At 42.7% G+C, this 23,395-nt stretch overlaps 1 protein-coding gene across 2 annotated transcripts in view; it reads left to right on the top strand.

Annotated features, from left to right (window-relative positions):
• The window catches only part of ADAMTS2 (ADAM metallopeptidase with thrombospondin type 1 motif 2), a 173,622-nt gene that overhangs the window by 94,731 nt on the left and 55,496 nt on the right, over positions 1 to 23,395 (top strand). For both annotated transcript variants that reach the window (XM_030957363.1, XM_030957362.1), the window contains exon 4: positions 19,456 to 19,658. In XM_030957363.1, coding sequence (XP_030813223.1) covers positions 19,456 to 19,658 — 203 coding nt within the window. The remainder of the gene's footprint in view (positions 1 to 19,455; positions 19,659 to 23,395) is intronic.

The raw sequence follows: 23,395 nt of genomic DNA, 5'->3' as shown, positions 1-23,395 counted from the left end.
ATAAACCAAAACTGACCCTTTCCCTTAGAGGTGATTCCAAGAGCTTGACATGACATAGGTGGGGCGAGGGAAATATAGTCAAAGAAAACAGATTTCTTAAAATAATAGTCAGAATTATAAACACAACTGAGAAACATTTAATAACAATTTTTTTCATAATAAACTGAGCTATCCCTTTATATAAGCAGGGCAGCCATGCAGCATTAAACTATGATTTACTAGGGCTGCGAGTGGTGGAATCACCGTTTCTATTTTAGCAATAAGCAATAATAATAAATTTTTTAGGAGGATGCTACAAAACAAAAGTGTTGGAGGAAATGCACGATGATCGATTTCTCAGAATTAAACTGCACAGACATACTGAATCGAGCTCTTTGTTCTTAAAGCTTCACGTACTCTGGCTGCTGAAATTGGAGATTTATGTTGTCAAAAAAATTGTAATAACTATAAATTGCTATGCTGGTGTCTGTTAAAGTTAATCTACTTGCTTCCAATATAAAACTGGTTTTTTTTCCTAAATTGCCTTGTAGATTTAGTCATCTGAATAGCTAGTTTTCCTTCCAGCAGAGATTTGCTATTAAAGCTGTTGTCCTACTGAATGTAGATTTCAAGGATTATTCATTCATTTACTTAATGTATTGTCCCAAATTACTTATGCAAAGTAATGCAATTTAATGGTGGAGTTATTGATTAATTTTACTTTTTTAAATGTACTTTAAGAGCACAGATTAAGTGAATCTTTGCAAAATCTCAGGTTAAGTACTAAAAGGATCTCTACTTTGTCAAGTTTCTGTAGGCAGTATGCTCTAGACCTTGCATAACCTGGCACGGATCGATGGCATCTGGTGATGTGCTGACTCTTGGGGATGCTGCACTAGCAAAGTCCCCATGTGTGGTGTTCTGCCTGCAAGCCTGAAAGTGACTCTTCTCCTCAGCTGCACAGAGACCTCCTGCACGCAGGATTCACTTTTGTCCATCTTTATTGATAGCTGTACCCGGGTCTTCATTAAATTTTAACACAGATGCACTGTATGCAGTGCAAGACAATGATGTCTGGCAGGCAGATCCCAGCAGGTCTGCTGGCTGCAGTGTCTGCATCCTGCCCCTGTGGAAGCACAGCCCACAAACCACGGCTGTCAATGGCACCTCTTGTCTGTGGTTTCACACCAGCTGCACAGGCAAGGTCCAAATCCAAAATGGATGTACCTGTGTATTTCCTGTGGTAGAAGTCATTTATCTCACACAGCGCTTCCTGCTCTCTAGAGCACTGTGAATGACTGTAACTGTCCTCTTCTTAGATCTTTTGCTCCATATCCCCTGTTTTTTTAATCTATTTTAAGGAGGTAAAGTTTGCTGATGTGGGTAACTCTCCTCCTCCCATTTCTCCATCATTTGCTTCATCTCCTTTCCCAGCATCCTAACCCTGCACATCATATCAGTGTCCTCAGCCAATTGACCATCAGAAGCAGGTGTAGGAGCAGGTAGTTTCTTGAGTTATTAAAACACTGGTTTTAATTAAAAATTGTTGGGAGTTGTTTTTACTGTGGTTTGTTTTTTTTTTTTTTTTTTTCTTTAGTATTCATTTTCTACTGTAGAATCCCAGCTGTGTTTTTATGTGCCTGACATAACCTGGTCTAGGTTGCAGTGGAGGAATTTTTGATGGCATGGTGCAGCTGTGGGTGACTTTGAAAGATGACTTTGCAGGGACGACATTGTGGAATTCCATATGCATTGCTGTGAAATGCTGCCAGATTTCACTGTACTGTTGGAAATAGAGCATTTCTTTGAGCACTGACCTATGTGAAGTCAAGCTTGGGTCACAAAATCAAGGTGATTTCTCTCCTCCTCCACTCATCAGCAACAACAACCTTGTACCCAGAATTTAAGCAACCTTGTTACGTCAGTCCAGATGCAACCCAGGTCATTTTCCCCTCTCTTGATCCTGGAGTAAAATAAGACCCCAATTAATTCTGAAGGGAAATGGGTCAGCTACAAAATACATCTAGAAACAAAGGCATGATACCTTAAAATATCTTTTTAAATCAGGCATGGGATAAGTGTAAATCCTAAATCTCCTTAAACTGATTTTTTTTCTCGACAGGATTAGTAAACCTGTGCCTTACATTACCTTACTCACCTTCTCTGGATGTCACACACTGTCACAGGCTCCTGGGGCCCAGGGTGCTGCTCCTGCTGTGTTACAGCCTCACTGATGTGACTGTCAGCTGGAGGTTTGGAGAGTGTGGTTCATTCTCTGTCCTTTGGCTGTTCCCAGTGTTATGAAATCTCCATTTCCAGAGCAGTTTCCCTCGAAGAGGAGGTGTTTGCTTGGAGTGCCAAGGCTGGCTGTGCTGAGCCCTGCCTGCCCTCTGCTCTGCTGCAGAGCTGTTTGCAGTTGGTGGCCTCAGGATGCTCCTGCCGATCTAACATTTATTTAAGAGAAGGGACCAGGTTTGGGAGAGCAGTGGCTCACTGAGGGTTGGGATTTTTAGAGCTTTTAATGTAATCTGTAACATCTGCATCTAGAACTGCAGCATAAAAAATTAATTGTCAAATGATAATGTGCTAGATATGAATATCTTGGTTAAGAAGATGATTCCATGTAAATTCTTCTCCTATTTGAATTATAAGAAAAATTCTTCTTCTCTTTCAGCAACTTAGATTATCCTTCTTATGGTGAGACCTGATCTGAACCTGTTCATGGATTTTACTCTGTGTTCATCACCATGAGGTTTGAAAAGTTTATTCTTCAGTAGCTGTAGGGAAGTGCTCAGCATCTCAGGATCTGTGTTTGGGAGAGGCACAGTGACCCCTCTAATTACTGGTTTCTAGTTAGTTATTTTTGGTGCATTATCTTTCTGCAGATACAAAACTATTCTTGTCTTTTTCATTTTGCTTATCATTATTGCTGTTTAATGATAGATGATTCAAGGGAATACACAAAATGAGGAAATCTTGGAAACCTCCCTTAGGGTGTTGTGGAGAGTGTATGTGGGAATGCATGGTTTAATTAAGACTACCTGGCAGACATTCAGGCAAGGGAAGTCATGTTTAAGTAATTTGCTGGAGTTGTTTGAGGATATAACTGCCACAAGAGATAAGGGGAAGCCAGTGCTTGTGGTGTATTTAAATGTTGAAGTTTCTGCATCCAGAATGAGTGTCCATGCTGTGGCGTGGCAGGAGAGGCTCATGACTGGTAGGACACTGAATCCAGGACCAGGTCCATTGGGAAGTGGTGTAGGAATAACACTGTTCCTGCTGATCTTCTGTGCTAAATGCCACCTGTGCACTGGAGAAGATGTTGTGTTGGAAGTGATCCATCATGGAGTGGGACAGCTGAGGATGTGGAGAGTGCCCATGGATGTCTGTGGGAGAGGAGGGTGCCAGTGGAAGCCACCTTCAATGGAGTCTGGGGACAAGGGGACCAAGGGACTGTGGCACTCTGCCTGCTCCACTCGTGGTGTCTACTGCCCATCCCTGCCAAGAGTTGGGTGTTTGTGCCTCCCCCTGGCCCTGCCTGTGGCTGGCAGAGTGCCCTGGGGAAGGGACCTGGCAATCCCACCCCACGTGGGATGTGTGGCCTGGGAGAGCAGAGCCTTTCTAAGCCTCTGCCTGCAGCCAAATGGGGAAGGGTGGATGGGTGTGGGAATTACCTTGCTCCAGGTGGAGATCCTGGCTGTGCATTGGTGGTCTGCTCTGCCCTGCAGGGGCTGTACTGGAGCCCCCCTGGGATCCTGAGGTGAGGCCAATGGTCATTCCCAGTTACCAACTTCCATGTGTGTAATGCAGCCAGGCAGGAAAATCCCCTGTCCCCTGCAAAACAGGGAATGATGCAAACAAACAGTGCAGACACACTGTGATATATATAAACTTTTGTCCAGGAGTTTGTGTTATATATATATGGTTTAATCACACATAGCAGGGAATTGTGTAAGAACTGTGCAGGAAGATTAACCTTGATTTAATGGGAACAATTTTTTTATTGCTTTTAAACAAATTGACAGGTAAGCGCTGGCTCCTTAGACATGACAGCTCTCATGCTAAGTCTGAATGACAGAAGATTTGAGAGGTTTCAGCATTAAAACATCCAGAGAGGCTTTTCACAGCCTTGGACCCAGTTGATGTGATGCTGAGAAGCCCCCACCTTCCCAAATCTCAGAAAGGCTGCAAAGTCAAGAACAAGTCCTCAGCTTAGAGTTTAAACTTTTAAATCCCAGCCTGCCAGGCAGTCAGAACGGGCCTCTTGTGCAACAGAGTTCCATTTAGCATATGGTTTTATTAGATGAGACTTTTCTCAGCCATGTCAGGCATGAAAGACTGAGTATAAATAATGTGTTTAAAAGCTGCATAGAACTGCTGGCTGTAAAACAATGTGTTGCTCTGAAATTGCCAATTAGGTCTCCTATTTGTTTTGTTGTGGTAGAAAGACATGCTCTGACAGTTGATACTTTTTTTCCTTTTGTTCAGATTAGGAAATAGAAAATCCTGGTCGTTTCTCACATTTCCAATTGACATTCTGAAGAGGCATATTCACTACAGAGATGTGCATGAGTTACTGAGTTTTATTGGGTTTTAGTTATGGCTAATAAAACCCATTTTCTGCACAGTTATTTAATTTGCATCTATAATTGCTGCAGTTGTACATAAATTAGACATGCAATTGGAAGCCTAATTCAGCTTGTCTACTCCTTCTGCTACATCCATAATTATGGAGCTGTGGTAGCTCCATGTTAAGAGATTTACAGAAGTTTTGGAAAGCATTTGGCCCCAGGGAGAAAAGGGCCTGTTGCTATCAGCTGCTTTACATGATGGTTATCCAGAATGCCCAGCCTGGGCTGGAAATCCCAGCACTGGTGAGGGGCACTCCTTGCCCTGAAGGATTTCCAGTGGGAGCAGGTCTGGCAGGAGCTGTGGCAGCAGCCAGTGCAGAGTTCAGAGCCTGGTGCAAGCGCTGGCCCTGCTTTACCGGCCCTGGTACAAGTTCAACCCCTGGATGTGCCTCCCCAGCCTCTTTCCCTTCCCTCACAAGGCGCCAAGGGAAGCACTGGGAAGCTCCTGGAGTGTCTATTCTTGTCTTGGCCTCTTGCACTCCCATGCATCCATAAATCTGGGAGAACTTCAAAAGCTGAGAGCTGGTGTTGCTTACATGGGCATTATTCCAAGGTGTGTCAGGAAGGCAGGGGCTGGAGGAAGGCTGTGCTGGTGCCAGCTGAGCTTGGTGGTCCCACATACACCAAATGGCTCAGTTTGGCCCTGCCAGCCTTTCTTCTTGCAGTTCTTCACCAGTGTTTCCATCAGTGGTCCAGCACTTGAAAGCACATTAAAATGCCTCTTCCCAAAACCCGCTGTCTCCATGGTCATGCTCTACAAGTACCTGCCAAGCAAAGCAATCTTCTCTCCAAACCTAAACAACCCTTCTTCCCTCTCCCACTTGCTTTTTGGCATGAACCTTTCCTTGCTCAGATAGTTATCTACAGAACCTGTTGGGGTTTTGCCATGACTTGTCTTTGGGGAAGGGGGTTGGTTTTCTGGAGGTTATTCTGAGTTGCAAGGAGAGAGACGGTGGAAACTTGTCCCTGTTGAAGTTAAGTGCTGACACCAGCAGGGCAGGATGTTGCTCACAGGCCCCTGGGCATGTTTTGGCCTTGCTGAGGTTGATTGCTGTAAGTGATGTCTGGATTGAGCTAGATCCAGTGTGGAAGGCTGGGAAACAAAGAGACAAGAGCTGCTTTTGCAGCTGGATGAGAAAGTACTTTTATTTTACTCTCTGTTTTCCCTGACTAATGGCAACTGAGGGGTTCCGCAAGAGGAGTTGGTTTCCCTGGGTGAATTTGGGACATATAGGCAAGACCACATGCTGTACTCTATAGGTTTTGGGTTTTTAAAAACCTTTTCACAAGGAAGTTCAATCAGTTGCTTTAGTTTCTCTGTTGTGAGACTTCAAATGGATCTGAAATTTGTGATGTTAAGATATAATCCTGGCAGGTTAATGCTTCAGACAATTTGTTCTTTGCTGACTTTCCTTGTACTTTAGGTGATCCAAATACTGGTGTTCTCTTTTGTCTCCCACTGCATTGCTTGGCTTTCCAGATGAATTTTTAAACCATAATTTTAGTGGAATTTTCCAAGAATATTTATCTCCCCCAGACATAAAAACCTCACTGCGGAGCCGACCTTTAGTCAGAAGAGACAGCTAAAACCCATGCAATGGGCAGTGGTTGCTGCCCTCATTTCATACCACGGTTTGACACTCTCACTTTGTGGGGAAAAAACCCCAAAAACTTTTAAAGGTTTTTCCCTTCACAAACTGCTTTGTTTCCGCTCTTTTCATATTATAATTTCTTTCATTGCAGTTGGGTTTATTTGGTGTGGGTTCCTCCCCTCTCCTCTTCCTCCACAAGCTGGTTGCTCAGAATTGGTATTTTCTGATTTTTAGCCAGGCTAAGATCCATTGCTAACGTTGGAGAACAATCTCCCATTCACATGGTCAAGAAGTCAAGGTCAAGGCTAAGAGCTCATAGCTTAAAATGAGGCAGTCTCTGAAAAAAAAAAAATCAAATCAAGTTCTGACTGGGAGGGTTGAGGATCTCCCTCATATTCCTGGTTGAATTCCCAAAGGCTCCTGTCAGTGGAAGATGAACACCCCTGTGCTGGCAAGGTTGAGTGTCCCAGGTAGACGCCCCATCCTGAGAAACAACTCAAGGTCAGTCTGGATGAGGTTTTGAGCACATTAATGATGCAATTGATGCAATTGATTTGAGCAATTGATGATGTCTCTGCCCATCACAGGGGGGTTGGACTAGATGACATTTAAAATTTCTTTGCATCCAAAATTATTCTGTGATTTTGTGTACTCCTCTCTGCTGTAGTCTGATCTGGTTGGGCACTTACATACTGTGAAATAAATGTTCACCAAAATGAAATGTGGGTCCTTACTCCATTATTTTTTTTTAATCCCTAAAACCCCCTGTGATTGATTTGAAAATAATTCCAAAACAATCACAATTTTGTTTTTGGTGAACCAATTATTCAGCAAAATGTAAGTTGCCCAGCTGCACTGCAGTATTTGAAACCAAGGCACCTTGGACTAAAACCAGAATGTAAGAAACCTTTCCGAATGCTTCAGAAATTTTAGGGAAGATTAGCCAGAAATAGATTCGAAAGAGCGAAAAAGTAATACATTAAAATTCTCTGATCCTGAGAGAAATATGGGAAAGGTCGAATGGAAAGCTTTGCACTGAAAGGCAGCCTGGAGCTCACTAGAAGAACCTGGAGAACCAGGCACTGAGAGCAGCTGGATGCCATCAACTCTCAGCTTTCTTCTGAGGCTCACTGGGGCAGTAGCAGCTGTTGATATCATTTTTCTAATAAAGTTGAAACTGGTGAGAAAGTGATGGGTATTGATTAGTGTCAGCTTCAATAAATACATGTCCAGCTCCCACACTGCACAAGATCATTCAGAGTCCTGCAAGCCCAAAGTAATTGTTGAGGACTCATGGGGGGTTCCAGGGCACCACAGCAAAGAGGAGTCTTTATTGACTGTGGTACTTTCATGTCTTATTTCATAACTGAGTAGCATTGTTGTTGGACAAGTAAATGCTGTTTTGTATGGCTTTCAAAAACATTCTTTTTCAGCACTGATTTGTGGTCTCAGATCTGGTTGAACAGGTACAATAGGTGAACTGAAGGAGACTGTATCTGTGGGACTTGTGTTGCTGAGGAGACAGGCAGGAAGTTGTTCTTGGGGAACAATGGAAATCTGTTGAAGAGACAGACCCTGACGCCCCACATGTGCCTTCTTCAGCTGCCAAAAATGTTACTTTTCCCTCCAGCCTTACTCTCCCTTTGCTACAAATGTCACTTTATTCCTTTTAAGTAACTTCAGTTAGTGTTAACTTTGCAGTTTATCTTTGTAGACTTTTCTTTTTGGAGTAATGGGAAAATATAAAGGATTTCTATGTTGAAACACTGAAGAAATAATATTCTCTTGTTCAGCAAGAACTGAAAGTGGATGGAGTCTATTCTGACTTCAAATGAGGGAACCACATTATTACTTCTATTAGCACAATGCATTAATGATTAGTATTATCAGAGTTTGTATGATCTATTACCTAAACATTTTGGTTTTTGGAAGAATAAAGAAGATGAATATACTCAAGGACATCTTTTTACCTCTCGATTCCCAAAATGGAACATAAACTGTGGTGTTGCATCTGATACTTTGTGGAAGGTTTTTGTATTTCTGTTTTTTTCCCCTGTGATTTTTGTTTAACTGATCACAGGTATCTTTACAATAAATAGCCAAGTGGCTTGGTTAGCCAGTTCGTAACTAGGTGGAAACAGGTGCTAGAGTTCAACTAATCCAGTCCGGTATTCGGATAAAACCCAAAATTCATTGCAGGAACTCAGATCTGGAGTGACTCTGTTTTTACCAGTTTTAGGGAGAATGTGTTAATTACTGGAAGCCTTTATCATGTATGTCAGCATTGCTCTCAGTAAACTTCTTGGTTATTTTAGCAACTGCTTTTTAAGGAAATTTGAAAGGATTTTATTTTCGTGTTGGCTTTAAGATTTCCATTTGTTACTATGCAAAAGTAACAGACTGGAGGCTAAATGGTCTTTAAATACTGTTCCAGTTCCAGAGGCAAAAACTACTTGGAGCTTTGGAACAGCTGTCTACTTTTATCCTTAACAGCATCCACTGTTTCTCTAACATCCATTGACTTGTCTAGTCCTCTTAGCTTCCAATTGGGTTAAAACCATTTAAAGAGAATTTAAGTTTAAAAAGACTTAATGTCTCAATTTTCTGTTGTTTCTGATAGTTTTCTAATGTTTGATTTAATTTAAAAACACTTCTAATAGAAATGTTAGCTATCAAGAGTTGTTCATCCATCAACCCTCCAGCCACCTTTGTTAAAATATACAGTTCTCTTATTTTAGCATTATTACATGTAAGTATTTCTATATGTGTGCGTGTGTATATATATATGTGTGTATATATATATATGTATGTATATATATGTATGTGTATATATATATATATGTATATGTATATATATATATAAGTAAGAGGCTTCCCAACCCTTCTTACTGGCCATTGTGCATTTTCTTTTCAAAGTCTCATTTCATTCTCTGTAGAAAGAGCAGAGCACTCATTACTATTAAAGCAATTTTATAGCACACTGCAAAGGGAATACAAATGCAGTTTCTGACCACTTTAAGCCTTATTTGCACAAAGATGATATCTTTAATTCAGGAGATAAATTCCTTGCTACCTAATTCTTGAAAGGCTTTTATTTTGAGGTGTGTTTGATTTGTCCCTATAGGAGAGTTGTCTGCTGCCTGCCAAGGAGCACTACATCCTACCAACTACATCTCATTTAGCAGAAAAATGACCTGAGCTTGATTAGGCTACAAGCCAATTCAAAGGACAAGGCAGTCAGTGCTGAGTACAGCTTGTTTATCAATAATATGTGAATAACCCAACAAAAATACAGAGGTCCTGAAATGATGATCATTCCTTTGGAGGAAGGAAGGTAGATGGTGGAAATAGTAAATGGAAACTCCTTTTAGTCTTGGCACTTACAGTTGAGTTGGGTGAAATTTTTATTGATGATAAAAAATCCGTAATTTTTCACTGAACTTCATATTGATAAAAAATGAAAATGTAGAGGCGTTTCATGGCAGTGCACTCAAACAAACCACCTCCCTTCTTTCCCTTGAGATATCTTATAATTTTAAATTATTCTCTGCATTGAGACTTGAAGTGCTTGATTTCATATCAAATGAGTAAAACTGAGTTTCAGATGAACTGAAATGTTTTGTCTGTTCACATTAAAAAAAGTTCAGTATTCAAATCCATTTGACCTGAAAGGAATTAAAAATATTTTGGACCTGCCAGAAAATGAAATAAATGCATGCTGACCTGTTCTAATCCCTCTAAAGCTCCCAGATATTAATGCTAAATTTATCTTGAGAAAGGAACATTAAAGCCCTGCCTGCAGGTGCTGGGGAGATGGTTTGCCTGGCATACCTTGGCATTTGTCCTTGTGTTCCCTGAAGCTGAGGGGCTGTTCCCAGGACACAGCTTTCAGGGATGGAGAGTGGGATGTGGGAGGAAGCCCTGGCTTTGCTTTCCTAGGGCCAATGGGGAACTGCAGCAGGAAAACCAACAGTGATTTCTTTTCACTTTCTTTTGCATTTGTGTCCTCACAACTTCATCCTCTAAATTAGCCTTTTCCCCAGAGGGTTTTGTTATCCTCACATCCATTCATCTGCTTTCCTTCCTCCCTACCTTCTCTTCCCCTCTCTCCAGCCCCAGTCCATGCTCATGAGGAGGACTGCCCATTTAAAGCATCTCTTCTCTGCTGTCATTGCCAGGGCCCATCTCCCACCCACCCACCACAACAGAAGGGCAGCATTTCACAGTTTGCCTTTTGTAGGGCCTGACAGATTGAGAGCTCTTGTACAAATAACAAAAGAAGCCTTTGCCCTTGATTTTGAAATGCCTTGGGACTAAACCTCCTGTGCTTTCACTAGAGCAGATGCTGATTCTCTCTTTCATGGTTTTTTACTGTCATTTTGAAGTTTAAGAAACTCCTGCATCCTCCAAGTGAGTTTTGTCTTTCCTACAGTCTCTAATCAATTGCAGCTGCATTTGTTAGTGCAGAAGGTCCAGGCAGATTTAGCAACATGGATATTTTCAAAACATAGGTAAAATTATAACTCCTTCTCACTCTGTTAAATCCTGCTAGCAGAAGTAGCCAAGGCATCGTGTGTTGCCCTGCTTTTTTCAGCCTGTCTGGATGAGGTTTTTTTCTTGATATACTCAATTTACCTTCTTTTCTTCTGTCTGACTGCTGTTTCATGGCAAAATTTTTTGAGATGTGCAAGAAGTCTGTTGAACTCACTGACATTGCAAAATGAGACCTGTTTTACCTTAGAATTTGGGAAGATTTTCTTCTTCCTGTGTTTTTCTTCGCAAGGTGAAATGAGCAGAATGTTTACTCTGTCTAATTAAAAGATCATTATGATTATGTAGGAAACAGGAGCTGTTTGCATTGTCATTTTTGCTGTACATTGTTTACACTGATGAGTTTTATATTCTACTTGACATTGAGAACATTTCAATTGTATAATTTACAACTTTGTGAGACTTTATAACTGAAAAAAGTGCTGGCTTTTTAAAAGGATTGAATAATTCTACTTTGAAATGTTGCCAAAAGACAAGACTTGAGGTTATGGCTAAAAAGCATAGGAAAGATACATATTTGCTTCAGTCATTATTTTTCAGTGATATTTCCAATGATGTATGGTTTTTTATGTATCTTTTTGCTTTTTCTCCCTCATCTCACCTTTCTGCCCTGGCTAGAAATTTGACTTCTGTTACCTGTGTGTTTTTTAATGTTATTTTCTTGAACTGTAGTTAAACTTCATTTCTCTTTCTTAGGGAATTCTTGGCTTATGAAAAGACAACTGCCATCCCATGTAATCTGTTGTTATTCAGGTCCTGTACCACGGCTTGGCATTTCATTCTGTTAAAAATGCAAGTGAGATTGTTAGACATGTCACCTACAAAGCCATGGGGTCAGCCTGGCAGCTTACTTAATGTGCTAATTTGCTGTAATTTAATCACGCTTGGAATATGGATTGGACATCTGAGTATCTTGGCGGCAGACTTGGACTCACACAGCCCATAAACACTGGGTTAAACCCTGCTTGGGAAAAGTGAGTTGTGGTCAGCTCCTGATCCTTTGCCTTTGGGGCTTCAGGTGGGGTCTTTGGGGCTCACAGAACTCCGTGGAGCTGTGGCTCTGTGCCCAGTGCCCGTGTGGAGATGTGGCTGAACTCTGCAGTTTAATTAATTATGCATTAGCTGCAAATGAGATTGAGCATGCTGAGCTCCTTCTGTGGCTCTCTGTGAGTGATGCAGAGCAAAGCCTGCTCTGCCCAGGCACAGGGAGCACTCCAGGGCCTGGGAGGGATGGAGCCCTTGTCCCAGGCCAGATGTGGGCTCTCAGAGTGGGTGGGGTGTGGTAAATCAGGCACCTTGTTCTGCAAGTCACAGGTTCTGCAATACAGGCCAGCTTACAATGACTTGCCAAAATATTTGCCAGATAGCACTTCTCAGATGCAATCAATTAAGTCAGTGAAACTTAAAAGTTGGCTTCTAAATTAATTTTCTAGAGTAGCTTTCTTTGCCCCTTTTTGAGCTTACTTTTAAGCACTGAGTTTGGACTTCTTGCTTATGCATTATTTGGTGCTAAACTGTGAAACCTGTGTTTGCATTAGTAAGGCTGATAGCTGAAAATTTTCCAAAGGATAAGTTTTGCTGTTGGAAAAATTTTGTATTTGGATCCCAGAGAGCTCCATTTCAACCAGGTCACGCAGACTGGTTTCCTGGCTGGTTTGCCATTTCTTTCATTTCCTCTTTTTGACTACTATGTTGTAAGACGAAAGTTAAAATTTTAACGCACTATGTTTCACCATTTGAAAAAAAAAGTTTTTGCCTGGGGTATTCTATTACCTTGCTCTCATTTAATCTTCTAACAGTGCAATTATCTCTTATCTTTGTGTTACTCTTTGTGTGACTCTGGCCCTGATGAGATCCATTTAGTTTTCAACTTCTCTTTTTAGTATTGTGATATCTTTTCTCTTGTGATAAACCAGAAAAAATCTCCCTGGCAACACCTAGCTGTGGATATTCTTTGTGCCTCTGGCTTGGCCACTTGCTACTGTGTCCACCTGGCCATTTTCACTGCACTAATTGGTTTATCCTTTGGAAAGACTTTTTTTTCTCTCTTTTTTTTTTTTTCTTTCAACTTTGGTAGGTTCATATTTGTTTTTTGTAGTCCTGATTCTCTGATCTAGGTTTAGATTGCATATTGAGAAAAAAATTATTCCCTGTGAGGGTGGTGAGATCCTGGCACAGGGTGCCCAGAGCAGCTGTGGCTGTCCCTGGATCCCTGGAAGTGGCCAAGGCCAGGCTGGATAGGGCTTGGAGCAACCTGGGATAGTGGAAGATGTGCCTGCCCATGGCAGGGGTGTGGGATGAGATGGGCTTTAAGATCCCTTCTGACACAAACAATTTTGTGAATTTATGATTCAGGCAGGCACTTGAGCATGTCCCAAGTTTCAAAGTCACTGTCCTGTTGCAAAAGTGACAAGGAAAAAAAAGGAACACTGCTTGCGTCTGTGTGTTTGCAAGAATGTGCATTCACTCTGCAGAGGGGGGACAATAGTTCTGCCCCAAGGGGTTTACAACAATTTCTGTCTGCATGAAATACTGTTAAATACTTGAAACTCCTGATTTCAAGTGCAGGACCAGATCATTCCAGCAGGAATTCAGCTGCTCTATCTGCTGGCCTTATGCAGCTGGAGTCTGAGACCTGTTTTTGCAGAGCCCAGCCCAACTTACCCCAACAGCCATGGCAAACTGCCCCTGGCCAGATGAAAGGTGGAGCAGGCTCTGTCTTAAAATGTGATTTGACCAGAAACAGCATTGCCATAACTCAGAGGCAGGGAGCTTGTAATGAGATCATATGGGCATCAAAGCACACAGCTTAAAATCTTCCTTTTAAATGGTTGCTTCTTTGCACATCAGGGCAGGACAACAATTTGGGAAGTTGGAGAGGATGCCTGGTGCATTCCCAGTCTTTAGTTTACTAGTGTGGTCTTACCTTTGGTTTATGTAAAAATGTGTGAGAGGAGGAATTTGATCCTGCTCCTCAAGAGAATTCTGCTGCAGGGATTGCTCTTGGTTAAGGATTCACCAAGTAGCAGCCATTGTTAACCTGTGATTCAAGAAATCACAAAAATCCCATGAAAATTGAGCTCCAAGTTAAAACTGTGTTGAGGCAGTGTCCTCCTGGAGATGCCTTTTAAACAGGGCTGACTTGGTTGTCATGTACCAAGTTCACTCCATGGATTTCCTCTTGTTTAGGCTGTTTTCAATTTGCTTTCACCTCACAGAAGCTCTCTCCCATTTTAATTCCCTGCTGACTTTACCCAGTTTTCTTATGAGTGATCTATAGCAGAAGGGTCCAAATTCAGACTGCAGTATGGGAAAGGGATTTATAAATTATGAAACACCAATGTAGCTGAGCAGGATAGTTAGGGGGAGAAGAAAGACAAGTAGAGGACATTTGGAAAAAAAAGCAGAGAGCAGAGGAAGGTGAGCATGGCTGTAAAACCATCAGAAATAAGTTTTAAAAGAAATAAAAAAACAGAGAAACTATTGATTAAGAAGTGACCATAACACAACATGGTTGTGTGCAACTGTAATGAAAAACAAAGCCCCAAATGGAGGAACTTAAAAATGGGAGAATAAATCACTAGGGGATAAAATCCAAGGTTGATGACTGTTCATTCTTGACTCCAACCTCCATGGGCTGGGCCTCAATTTACCATGGAAGGCAAATGAGGGTTTTGGTAAAATGCATGAGTAGGCTAATTGGAGGCTAATTAGGGAGTCAGCTGATCACAGAGCACTGACACAAGAGAAGCCCCCAGGATCCAAGTGGCAGGGAGCACTGCAGAAGGATGGCTCATGATTGAAGGTGCAATTCCCAAAAGAGCAGTTTTCTGTCAAGCTGTCAGCAGGGTTTGGTGCTTTTCCAGAGGTGCAGATGTACTTGAGCAGTGGGAAGCTGAGAGCTAAAGCAAGTCCACCCTGCCTGCTTCTTCTTCCCCACCACACAGCCTGTTCCTGCTGCATTTGCAGCACTGAGCGATGGATGGGCTCATGCCTGGGCTGGGATTGTAGTCTCAGGCTTGGAGTGGCACTGCCATCAGCTGTGGTGCAGCTGAGCAGGGCTGGGTGCCCCAGGCTCCTGTGCTGTCACAGATGTGTTTGCCACCCCAGCAGAGCAGGTTCCAGCTGTGCTCCACAGCTGCCTGAGTCACCGGGGTGAAAAACATGAGAACAACAACACAAAAGCTGCTGGTTTGCAGCAAGGAATGGGGAGCTGGGAGCTCCTTCAGCAATGTGTCCCAGGAATGGAGATGAGTGGCAGAGCAGCAGATCAGCAGCGCTGATCCTCGTGTGGCTGCAGAGAAGGTGCTCAGCAGTCGGCTCAGGCGTTCGTCTGCTCCCACGCTGACAGATGAAGTGTCCACAAAAGCAAACCAGCTGCATTTCAGTGGTGGCTGCCTGGTCTGAATGCTGCACACTCAGGTTTGAAATGAAATTCCAGCTCGTTTCTGTGCTGACAAGCTGCAGATGATGGCTGTGAACATGACACACAGTTCAGTCTCCCAGCTGCTCATCCTGGCCTCTGCTCTGGGCTTGCCAGAAAGTTCTCTTCTCCCTAGCAGAAAGAGGAGATAAATATTAGAAGCTGCTTTATTGGCACAATATTACTGCTGTGAGATTGGGGAACCCTAAGGCTGGTAAAGTCCAGTTGTTTCATAAGGTGCAGCTGTATTTTCCTGAGCCTTTTTAAAAGGGGTCATGAAAAAAACCAAACAAGATCATGAGCCAGCAACTGTGGATTTGGTGGATGTCCTGAAGGGAGTGACAGAAAACACAGGGAGAGGGAGTTTTTATGGCAGCAGTGTTCATGCTTCAGTAACTCAGAGCATCTGTTTGAGCTTTGCCTGCCATGATGGGTGAGGCAGAATCAGGAGATGTCATGTAATTGGGTTTCCATAAAGAATGTGATATCAAACATTCATGAGCAAGGCAAAAATTCCCAGAAAATAAGGTGGTGTCATCCCAAACTGTTGCAGATGGGGAATTCTTCTGAAGATGTGCAAAGGCAACGCTATTTGACAACTTGGGCACTTTTTATTCCTTCTCTGGAAGATGGTCTATAGTGGTAGGAGAAAATTACTGAAGCATCTGAGGGTTTTTTGTTGTTGTTTTTTTTTTTAATATTCTGAGGTTTTTAGCTGGCTTTAGGAAAAAAAATAGGGATTTTGAGGGATTTTTGTTGAACTGTTAGAGTGCTGCTATCATTTGATTTATTCTGAATGAGCAGCAAAAGAGAGAAATAGAAGCTTCTCTGTGAGTGATTAATTTTCACAAATGTGAATTTTTCCTAGCAAGAGCAAGAGGGTTTCAACACAGGCTAGTGTGAGGCTCTGCAAATGCCAAGTGTCTCCTCTTGGGAGATTGAAAACAAAGTTGGCACCAATGATTAGTGGTTGATTTGGCAAAAATTGCTGAAAATTGACATCTGAGGGAGAGGCCTTGGGATGATTTAGTAAAACAGTGCAGTTTGAAACTACTTTTGTGGTGTTACTGTGCAAAGTGCAGGGGTGGTCAGAAGGAATGTAATGTGGAAAACGTGAAGGACGAATTTTGTGTCTTATTCATCTCTTTGTTCTTTTTCTTGAGCTTTTCTAGCATATTGTTAGCAGTACAATGATACAGCAAAGTTGCTGACATTGACTAAGGAAAGTTAAGATGCCAAAACAGCACAAATATTTCATTTACTACATATGGAACTTTGTTTCTCTTCCTCTTTGCTAAGATATGGGTATTAATTTCACTTGGATGTAACTGTCATTTAGGAGCAAATCCAACATGGAAATAACATCACATGATCCAGCAAATGCAGCAATTCATCATCCAGGAGCCTGAGAGGCAGAGCAGCACTGGAGGAGGACTCTGTGGGCTTTGTGGTCAGGCATGTGTGGAGGCATCCCTGCCTGCCCAGGGACAGCCTCTGGGAAAGAGCAATGGGTGGGAAGTTGGGATATGAACCAGAAATCTTTGCAGCTACTGGTTGTGAGTGTTTTGAGCTGTGTTTCTGGTCTTGGGATGGTTCCAGCGCCAGCTGGAGCCAGTGTGGCTTTCCCTCTGCTGGGAAGCACATGGGATTGGTGCCTCAGAGGTGCCAGTGCCCAGCACTGGGTGCGTTGTCCTGAGGGGAACAGCTGAGGGGTGAAGGAATTGTGTATGTGTGGAATTTTTATGCTCCTAAGAAAATTCAAAGTGGTTGGTTGGCACCTAGTGGGAGGGAGATGACTTCCAGGGAACCTCCTGATAACTTTTCTCAGGAGTTGGCAGGACTGTAGGGACTACAGTGTGACAGTGATGAAGTGAGCAGCAAAGAGGGAGGACAGGCAGTTTTTGCTGCAGGATGGTTAGGATCACATTTTGCCTCTGGCTGATTTACTCACAGCAGGAATAAAGGTACTGTGTCAGGAGTTAGTTTGACACTTAAGGGAGAGAAATAAAAGCAAAAAAGCTCAAGATACCTTGACAGCCAATCACCCACCCAAATAACAGCCCCCAGCCAGCAGAGCTTGCTGTCCACAACCTCAGTGCACGGCTCAGGCTCTCCCCCTGCCCAGCGCTGCTGTTCTGCAGTAGCAGATCTGAGAGCTTTGCCTTGCTGCTGATTGCTTTAGCTTTTTATGCAGAGCAAAGAGAAGACATGACCTGCAGCCCCTGCCAGCCTAGGCTTACTTTTCTTCAGAGCTTTTAAGATTTATGGTCATATTTTACAGTAACTATGATTTGTCTTATAGATCATTAATATGTGATTGCCCCATGATCCCATAGTGATGGCTTGGTCATTACTCCTGAGCACTAGCAAGGAAATTTTAACTCTGAAGTTTTCCTGTGGAGTAATCCAGGAGGCAGGGCTGGAGGCTGATGGAGCTGCCTCCAGTGCTGCCAGGCCAGGCTCATTCACCCTCCATGGAACACCTGGGAGTGACAGCTGGGTCTGCATGAGGAATGAATTCTCATGCTGAATCATGAATTCTGACCAGAATAATTGTAAAAGTTGTGGCCCCACGAGCAGAAGCTACTGGGAGCCCTGAGGCTGGCAATGAGAATGTGGTGGTTGTGCTTGTTAGCTACATGAACTGCTGCTGTTTGGGGAGGAGGACACTGGGGCTCCATGGGGGTGTTGGACACCACGTGGCACCTTCTCTCTGTCCACTGAGCAAGGGGAGCTCTGCCGGTGCAGTGCAGAGGAGATCCCTGCAGCTGCGGCTCTCAGGACAAGCGTGTCCTTGAAGCTTGCTGGAATCTGTCAGGAAGCTGTGTCTTTCAGGGCTGTCCTTTGCCTGGAGGTCTCTTCAAGGAGAGCAGAGAGCAGCTTCTCACCATACAAGGCACATCCTCTCTGGCTGGTAACTTGTGTGCTCCATGGGGATTGGGGATGCTGGTGTGTGTCACTGTGTTGTTGTCACCTCAGTGGGGAGTTGAGGGGACTCTGCTCAGGCTGCACATTGCCCAGGACCTGCTGACATGGCAGCCTGAGGCAGCGAGGTTCAGGCAAGAGCACAGATGTTCTTGTAATGAGCCCAGTGATCTGGTGACTCATTCCCTTCCCAAGCAGCCACTTTTGATGTGAAAACTTCAATAAATGGAAATGGAGAATCCACTTTTGTAACATTTCCAAGAGCTGTTTCTCATTTCTGGTTTGAAGGTGATGGCTTGGGTTTCCTCCCTTTGCTTCCCATTATATTTCTGTGAATGAAGCATTGAGACCTTTGCTCAACCCACAGCCCTCTCTGCACTTTTGCTGACCTCTCTGAGTCTTTCCTGACATTTCTTAAAATCAAGAGGTTCTCAGTGGTGATTCCAGTCTCTTGTAATGCAAATGGTAATAATGATATGAATGATAATCATTGATATTCTGTAGGATGAAATGTCAAGATTCCATATTTTCATGTTAATTTTTAGTAGGTAAGTGCTACATTAAGCATGTCCATCCTGTCAGGGAACATGCTTTTCATATCACAGGAACTGTTAGAAATCATTAGTAATGAAGGAGACAACAGTTGTGCCTGGTGGGCTGGCCTGTGACATGCAGTAATGCAAAGTGACATGGAAAATTTGGAATGAAGGATGAAAAGCTGTTAAAAAATTGTGGACGTAGCTATAAATTTATTAATCTTGTATCTAAAATGTGGTGCTGAGCTGGAATGATAAATAGGATCCATGCCACGACTGTTGGAGTGCATGTGTGTAACTAGGAAAGGAGCTAAAGGGTTGAGGCTGGGGGGACTGGTTTGGTGGTACCTGAGGGGATGGCAAAAGGCTGTACTGGCAACTGCACTTACCTTGAAATAGGAATCTGTGTAAGATCAGATTTTGAACCATGTGTCTATCTTTAATTGTTCTAAATATAGACTACACTGGGTAGCACAGGATCCCTGGGTAGTGTATTCTGTTAGAAGTACTTTTAAGCAACAAGTATTTTACTGCAAACAGCTCTGTTCTTCTCATCAAGACATTGATATGACTTGCTGCTCTTTGGGGCCTGTATTTATTATGCAGTATTACTTTGTAGAAAGAATTGCTTTTACTTTGTAAAATAAAAACATTTTGGGTCACGTTTCTCTCTCATTTAGGTAGTTTTTAATTGACATTCCGTGAAAATAATGCTGTTATACAACGCTCAGAACACAACAAATGCTGCTACTTCAAATGAATCTGAGCTGAAACCTGAACCTCTCCTGGCTGGTAACTCTGTGTGTGTTTGATCCCAGGCTCCAACCTCACTGCCTTGGACCATCTGGGCAGCGCCCTGGGCCTCGCTGAGGAGCAGGTGCAGGGGTGGAGACAGCGCCGCCGGAGGCACGCCACGGAGGACGACTACAACATCGAGGTCCTCCTGGGGGTTGATGACTCAGTTGTTCAGTTCCATGGGAAAGAACATGTTCAGAAGTACCTGCTGACCTTGATGAACATCGTGAGTACAGCCCTGCTCACTGCCCTGTGGGAAGGCTCTGAAAGGCCTGGGAATGTAGGCTGGGCAAGCCATTTGAATAAGATGTAACAGATTTTGCTCGTGGCAGGAGATAAAATAACTCTAGGAGGGAAATCCGGGCCACTTTTCAGAAAATCCAATAGGGCAGAAGCAAAAAAAAAAAAAAAAAAAAAAGAAGAGAAAGGAGCCAAGACAGAAGCTGAGTGTGGGACTGTTAAAATGTTCAAAGTCCTTCTTATGTGCTTTGGTGGGTGGGACACAAGGTCAGAGGCTCAGGATTTTGGAAGTCATTATTTTTCAGCTGTATATTCCCTTAACCTAAGCTTCCTGCTGAGGAGCACGGTTTGGAGGACTGTCTTCAAATAAGGTTCTAACAGAAATTACAACTGGCCTTTACATTTTTAAAACTACTCTGCTGAATTCTTTGATTTCTCAACAGCCACTTTAGGTCCCAGGCCACCTCCCTGCTCCTTGTTCACACTGCAGTAAAATGTTATGCAGTGTAACACTGAGCCTTCTTAAATTGATTTAGTATTTACTGCGTGACTGACATCTTTAGGTTTCCTTAGTTAAATATTTAATCTTCATAACCATAATCTGTGTAACAGGCTATATAGTGTAGGAGTGATGAAAGGAGACAGTAGGGAATATTATGTTTGAAAGAATCACTTTTTATTTCTAAATATCAATGCAACAGCCCTTTAATACCCCAGACAGTAAGCAAGGACACTGTTTTTTGGAAAAGAATGAAGACTTGAAAAACGATCCCTAGTACAGATAAAAATCCAAATATATTTCATTCTTTTGCCAAAGAAATAGAAGTCAGTGGTAGCCCCCCTCATAGGCAACTCATTTGGGGATTACTTTCTTCCTTCTCCTTCTCGTCTGGAACAGGAGTCTTTTCTCAAAAAGAGACACTTCTGAAAAAGCTTTGGCCTCAGTGAATGTGTATTCTTAGTAAAATAGTGTTGAGTAACAAATTGTAGGTCTGCTCTGTTTTTGACAAATGGAGTCTGACTGCTGAAGTTTACAGTGGTGTCAAGAGGATGAGCCTGTAGACGACTCCTTTCACTTTGCAAACCACAGAGGCAGAAATCCAGGCTGTTAGGTAGATTTGTCTGGGATGTAGTTTTTCCAAGATGTATTTTTTTAATTATGAAGCTTGGTTTTTTTCCTTCTTTATTATGTTCTTTTAGCAATGTGCAGAATATCACTGTTTTTCATTTTAAATTAGAGGTGGAATACAATTTGAGAAAATCCCTTGTGTGATATAAATTCAGTTATGACTTTTTATAACAGCATTGTAAATAGTTAAAAACCTGCTCTGATATTAGAGTTATGGAGTACTTGGTGTCTGCTCTGATGGCTGTAAATGCATATATTCTAACAGAAATGACATAGTGAATTTAATTTATTTGTGTGGTTTGTTTCCTCTGAGGCTTAAAACAAAGTCTACAGTGAAACAGATGGTTTTATGCATCTCTAAATTAACAAGTCAAACAGGCCAAACCAGGAATGTGGCAAACAGGCCAAAATAGATTAAACAGGACTCTTTACTTATCATGTCACTTAAATCTATTTTTAAGAATTAAAATATACAGTAATGGTAAAGAAGCCATAAATGTTCCAGCTCTGGAATATACTTTTTCCTAATTTTAGTAAACCAAACCAAGACACAAATTGCAAGAAATAACAACTCTTCAGCAGCCTGTCTCTGCAAGTGGTTTAGAAAGTGCAGCCTGTGTAACCATCCCCACAGGGCACAGCAGCTCTTGGCACAGGCAGCAACTGTTCTGTTGAGAGCTCTGAGGTAGAAACATGTCTTTTGGGGACTGAGGATGTGTCCCAAGCCTTGTGCCCAAATTTGAGGAGCTGCTTGAAATCCTCAAGGCCTCTTGAAAGGCTCTGGAAAGTTGCTGGCAGTCATCAGTGTTGTCCTGTTCTTTCTCTCAAACTCAGCTGGCTTCTAGAGTCTGTATTTCAGCAGAGGGGTGGTGATGGTAACCAGCCCTGTTTCCAGCTCCAGCACAGAGAGGCAGGAGGGGTTTATTGCTGCAGATGGTGCTGGGGACCTGGATTGTGCCAAGGACAACACAATGCAGAACCTCTCCTTCCCCTCAACAAGGCAACTCCAGCTCTTGCCCTCATTGCTGGATGGGTGCAAGGTGTAATTCTGTATAGAACATGGCTTTGTTCTCCTTTCCTGAGATTCACAGTGACTCCTCCACTGCCCTCTCTTCTACCCCTTTGAATTTTTGGGGGTTTTTATTTAGAAAATGAGCCCACAATAAAAGGTCTTGGGGTCCCTGGCTTTTAGGGGTCACATGTATGCAGTGTGTCTCTGATTAAATGTGTGGGTCCAAGGTCACTGGAAAAGAAGACAGCTACAAACAATTCCAGTTGTGTTTTTAAATCTAATTGGATATTCTCTCATAACCATTAGATTGTGTGTACCCTGCTGGATTTAGGATGTAATCAATTAACTTCCTGTAGTAACAAGGCATAGAATCAATTAGCTTTGTATGGTAACGAGGTAGTAAGCATAAAATCAATAATGCATGGTAATGAAATAAAATAATAGTGAAGATATTTACTGGAGATAAAACAGGTCATCAAATAGTTGAATTTCTGAGGTTCCAAAAATGAAATAAACCTTAGGTGAATTGTCCCTCCTGGGGCAAGACATTACTTTCCCAGAAGCAACTCCCAGCATGGCTGTTTCTCCCACTGTGCTTGATCTCTTTGTGTGTGATGGCGTGAACAGTTGTCCTTAACTAACTTTTCCCAGGGATCTTGGGTGGAACCCTACCACCAACCCAATCAAAACAATATTTTTTTTTTTCCAAGCCCAGCGCAATGACTGTAAATTCAGTAAAATCTGTTTTGTGCAGCTTAAGTGATGTGTTACAGTCCACACCTAAAAGCCACGAAGTGAGAAAAAACAGGGGCTGGGTGTCCTGGCTATCTTGAATAGCTGTGCTAATATTTATCCCAAAGTTTGGAAATGAAGTCACTCCCAAACAAATGGCGATAGATGCCAGAGGATTTTTAACACGTTGGGCTGCAGCCACGTATCGTCTGACCGTGCGCCAGCCGTTCCACTGCAGTGAGCTCGGCCTCATGCCTCCCCTTTTTCATCCTCCAGTCATTTCCTCTGACAAAACTCTGGTTTCTCTTGACCTCCTCTCTTTTCTCTGCTCAGCACCATGGGGACATTCAGCCACCTTTGGAAAAGATGCCATTGTTTTCGCTTTGGAGACCCTCGGCTGCCTCTTGCTCGCACCATTTTCATTGCATGTCATGCTGTGCTTTTTCCTGGGAAGGATATTGGCCTGTACAGTCCTCTGCATTTCCAAGTGTGAGCCCACACATTGCACAAATTAACTTTGTATTTATAGCATGCAGGAGCATTTCCACAGAGTAGACATATTTGGGTGGAATCTTGTAGTTCTGTAGTTACTCAAGAACATAGAAGGTAATTCAATTTCAGCAAGAAAGCATCTCAACCCCCCAGTAATTGTATCTGCCTGTACAATTGTTTGGGAAATACTAGAAGAGTGCAAGTCTAGAAGTGGTGTTGTAGAATTACCTTGCTGCTTGGGAAAGAAAAGGTTTTCACTGCAGGATGCTCTGGGAGGAGGAGGAGGACACTGAATGGATGTCATTGAGCTGAATGGCTTGGATGGGTGCAGTGATCAGAGGATAAAAATCTGTCTGGG

This window comes from Camarhynchus parvulus, chromosome 13, assembly GCF_901933205.1.
Source record: "Camarhynchus parvulus chromosome 13, STF_HiC, whole genome shotgun sequence".
Lineage (NCBI taxonomy): Eukaryota > Metazoa > Chordata > Aves > Passeriformes > Thraupidae > Camarhynchus > Camarhynchus parvulus.
The sequence above is the reverse complement of the archived record's forward strand: the minus strand, read 5'-3'. Positions and strand labels throughout refer to the sequence as shown.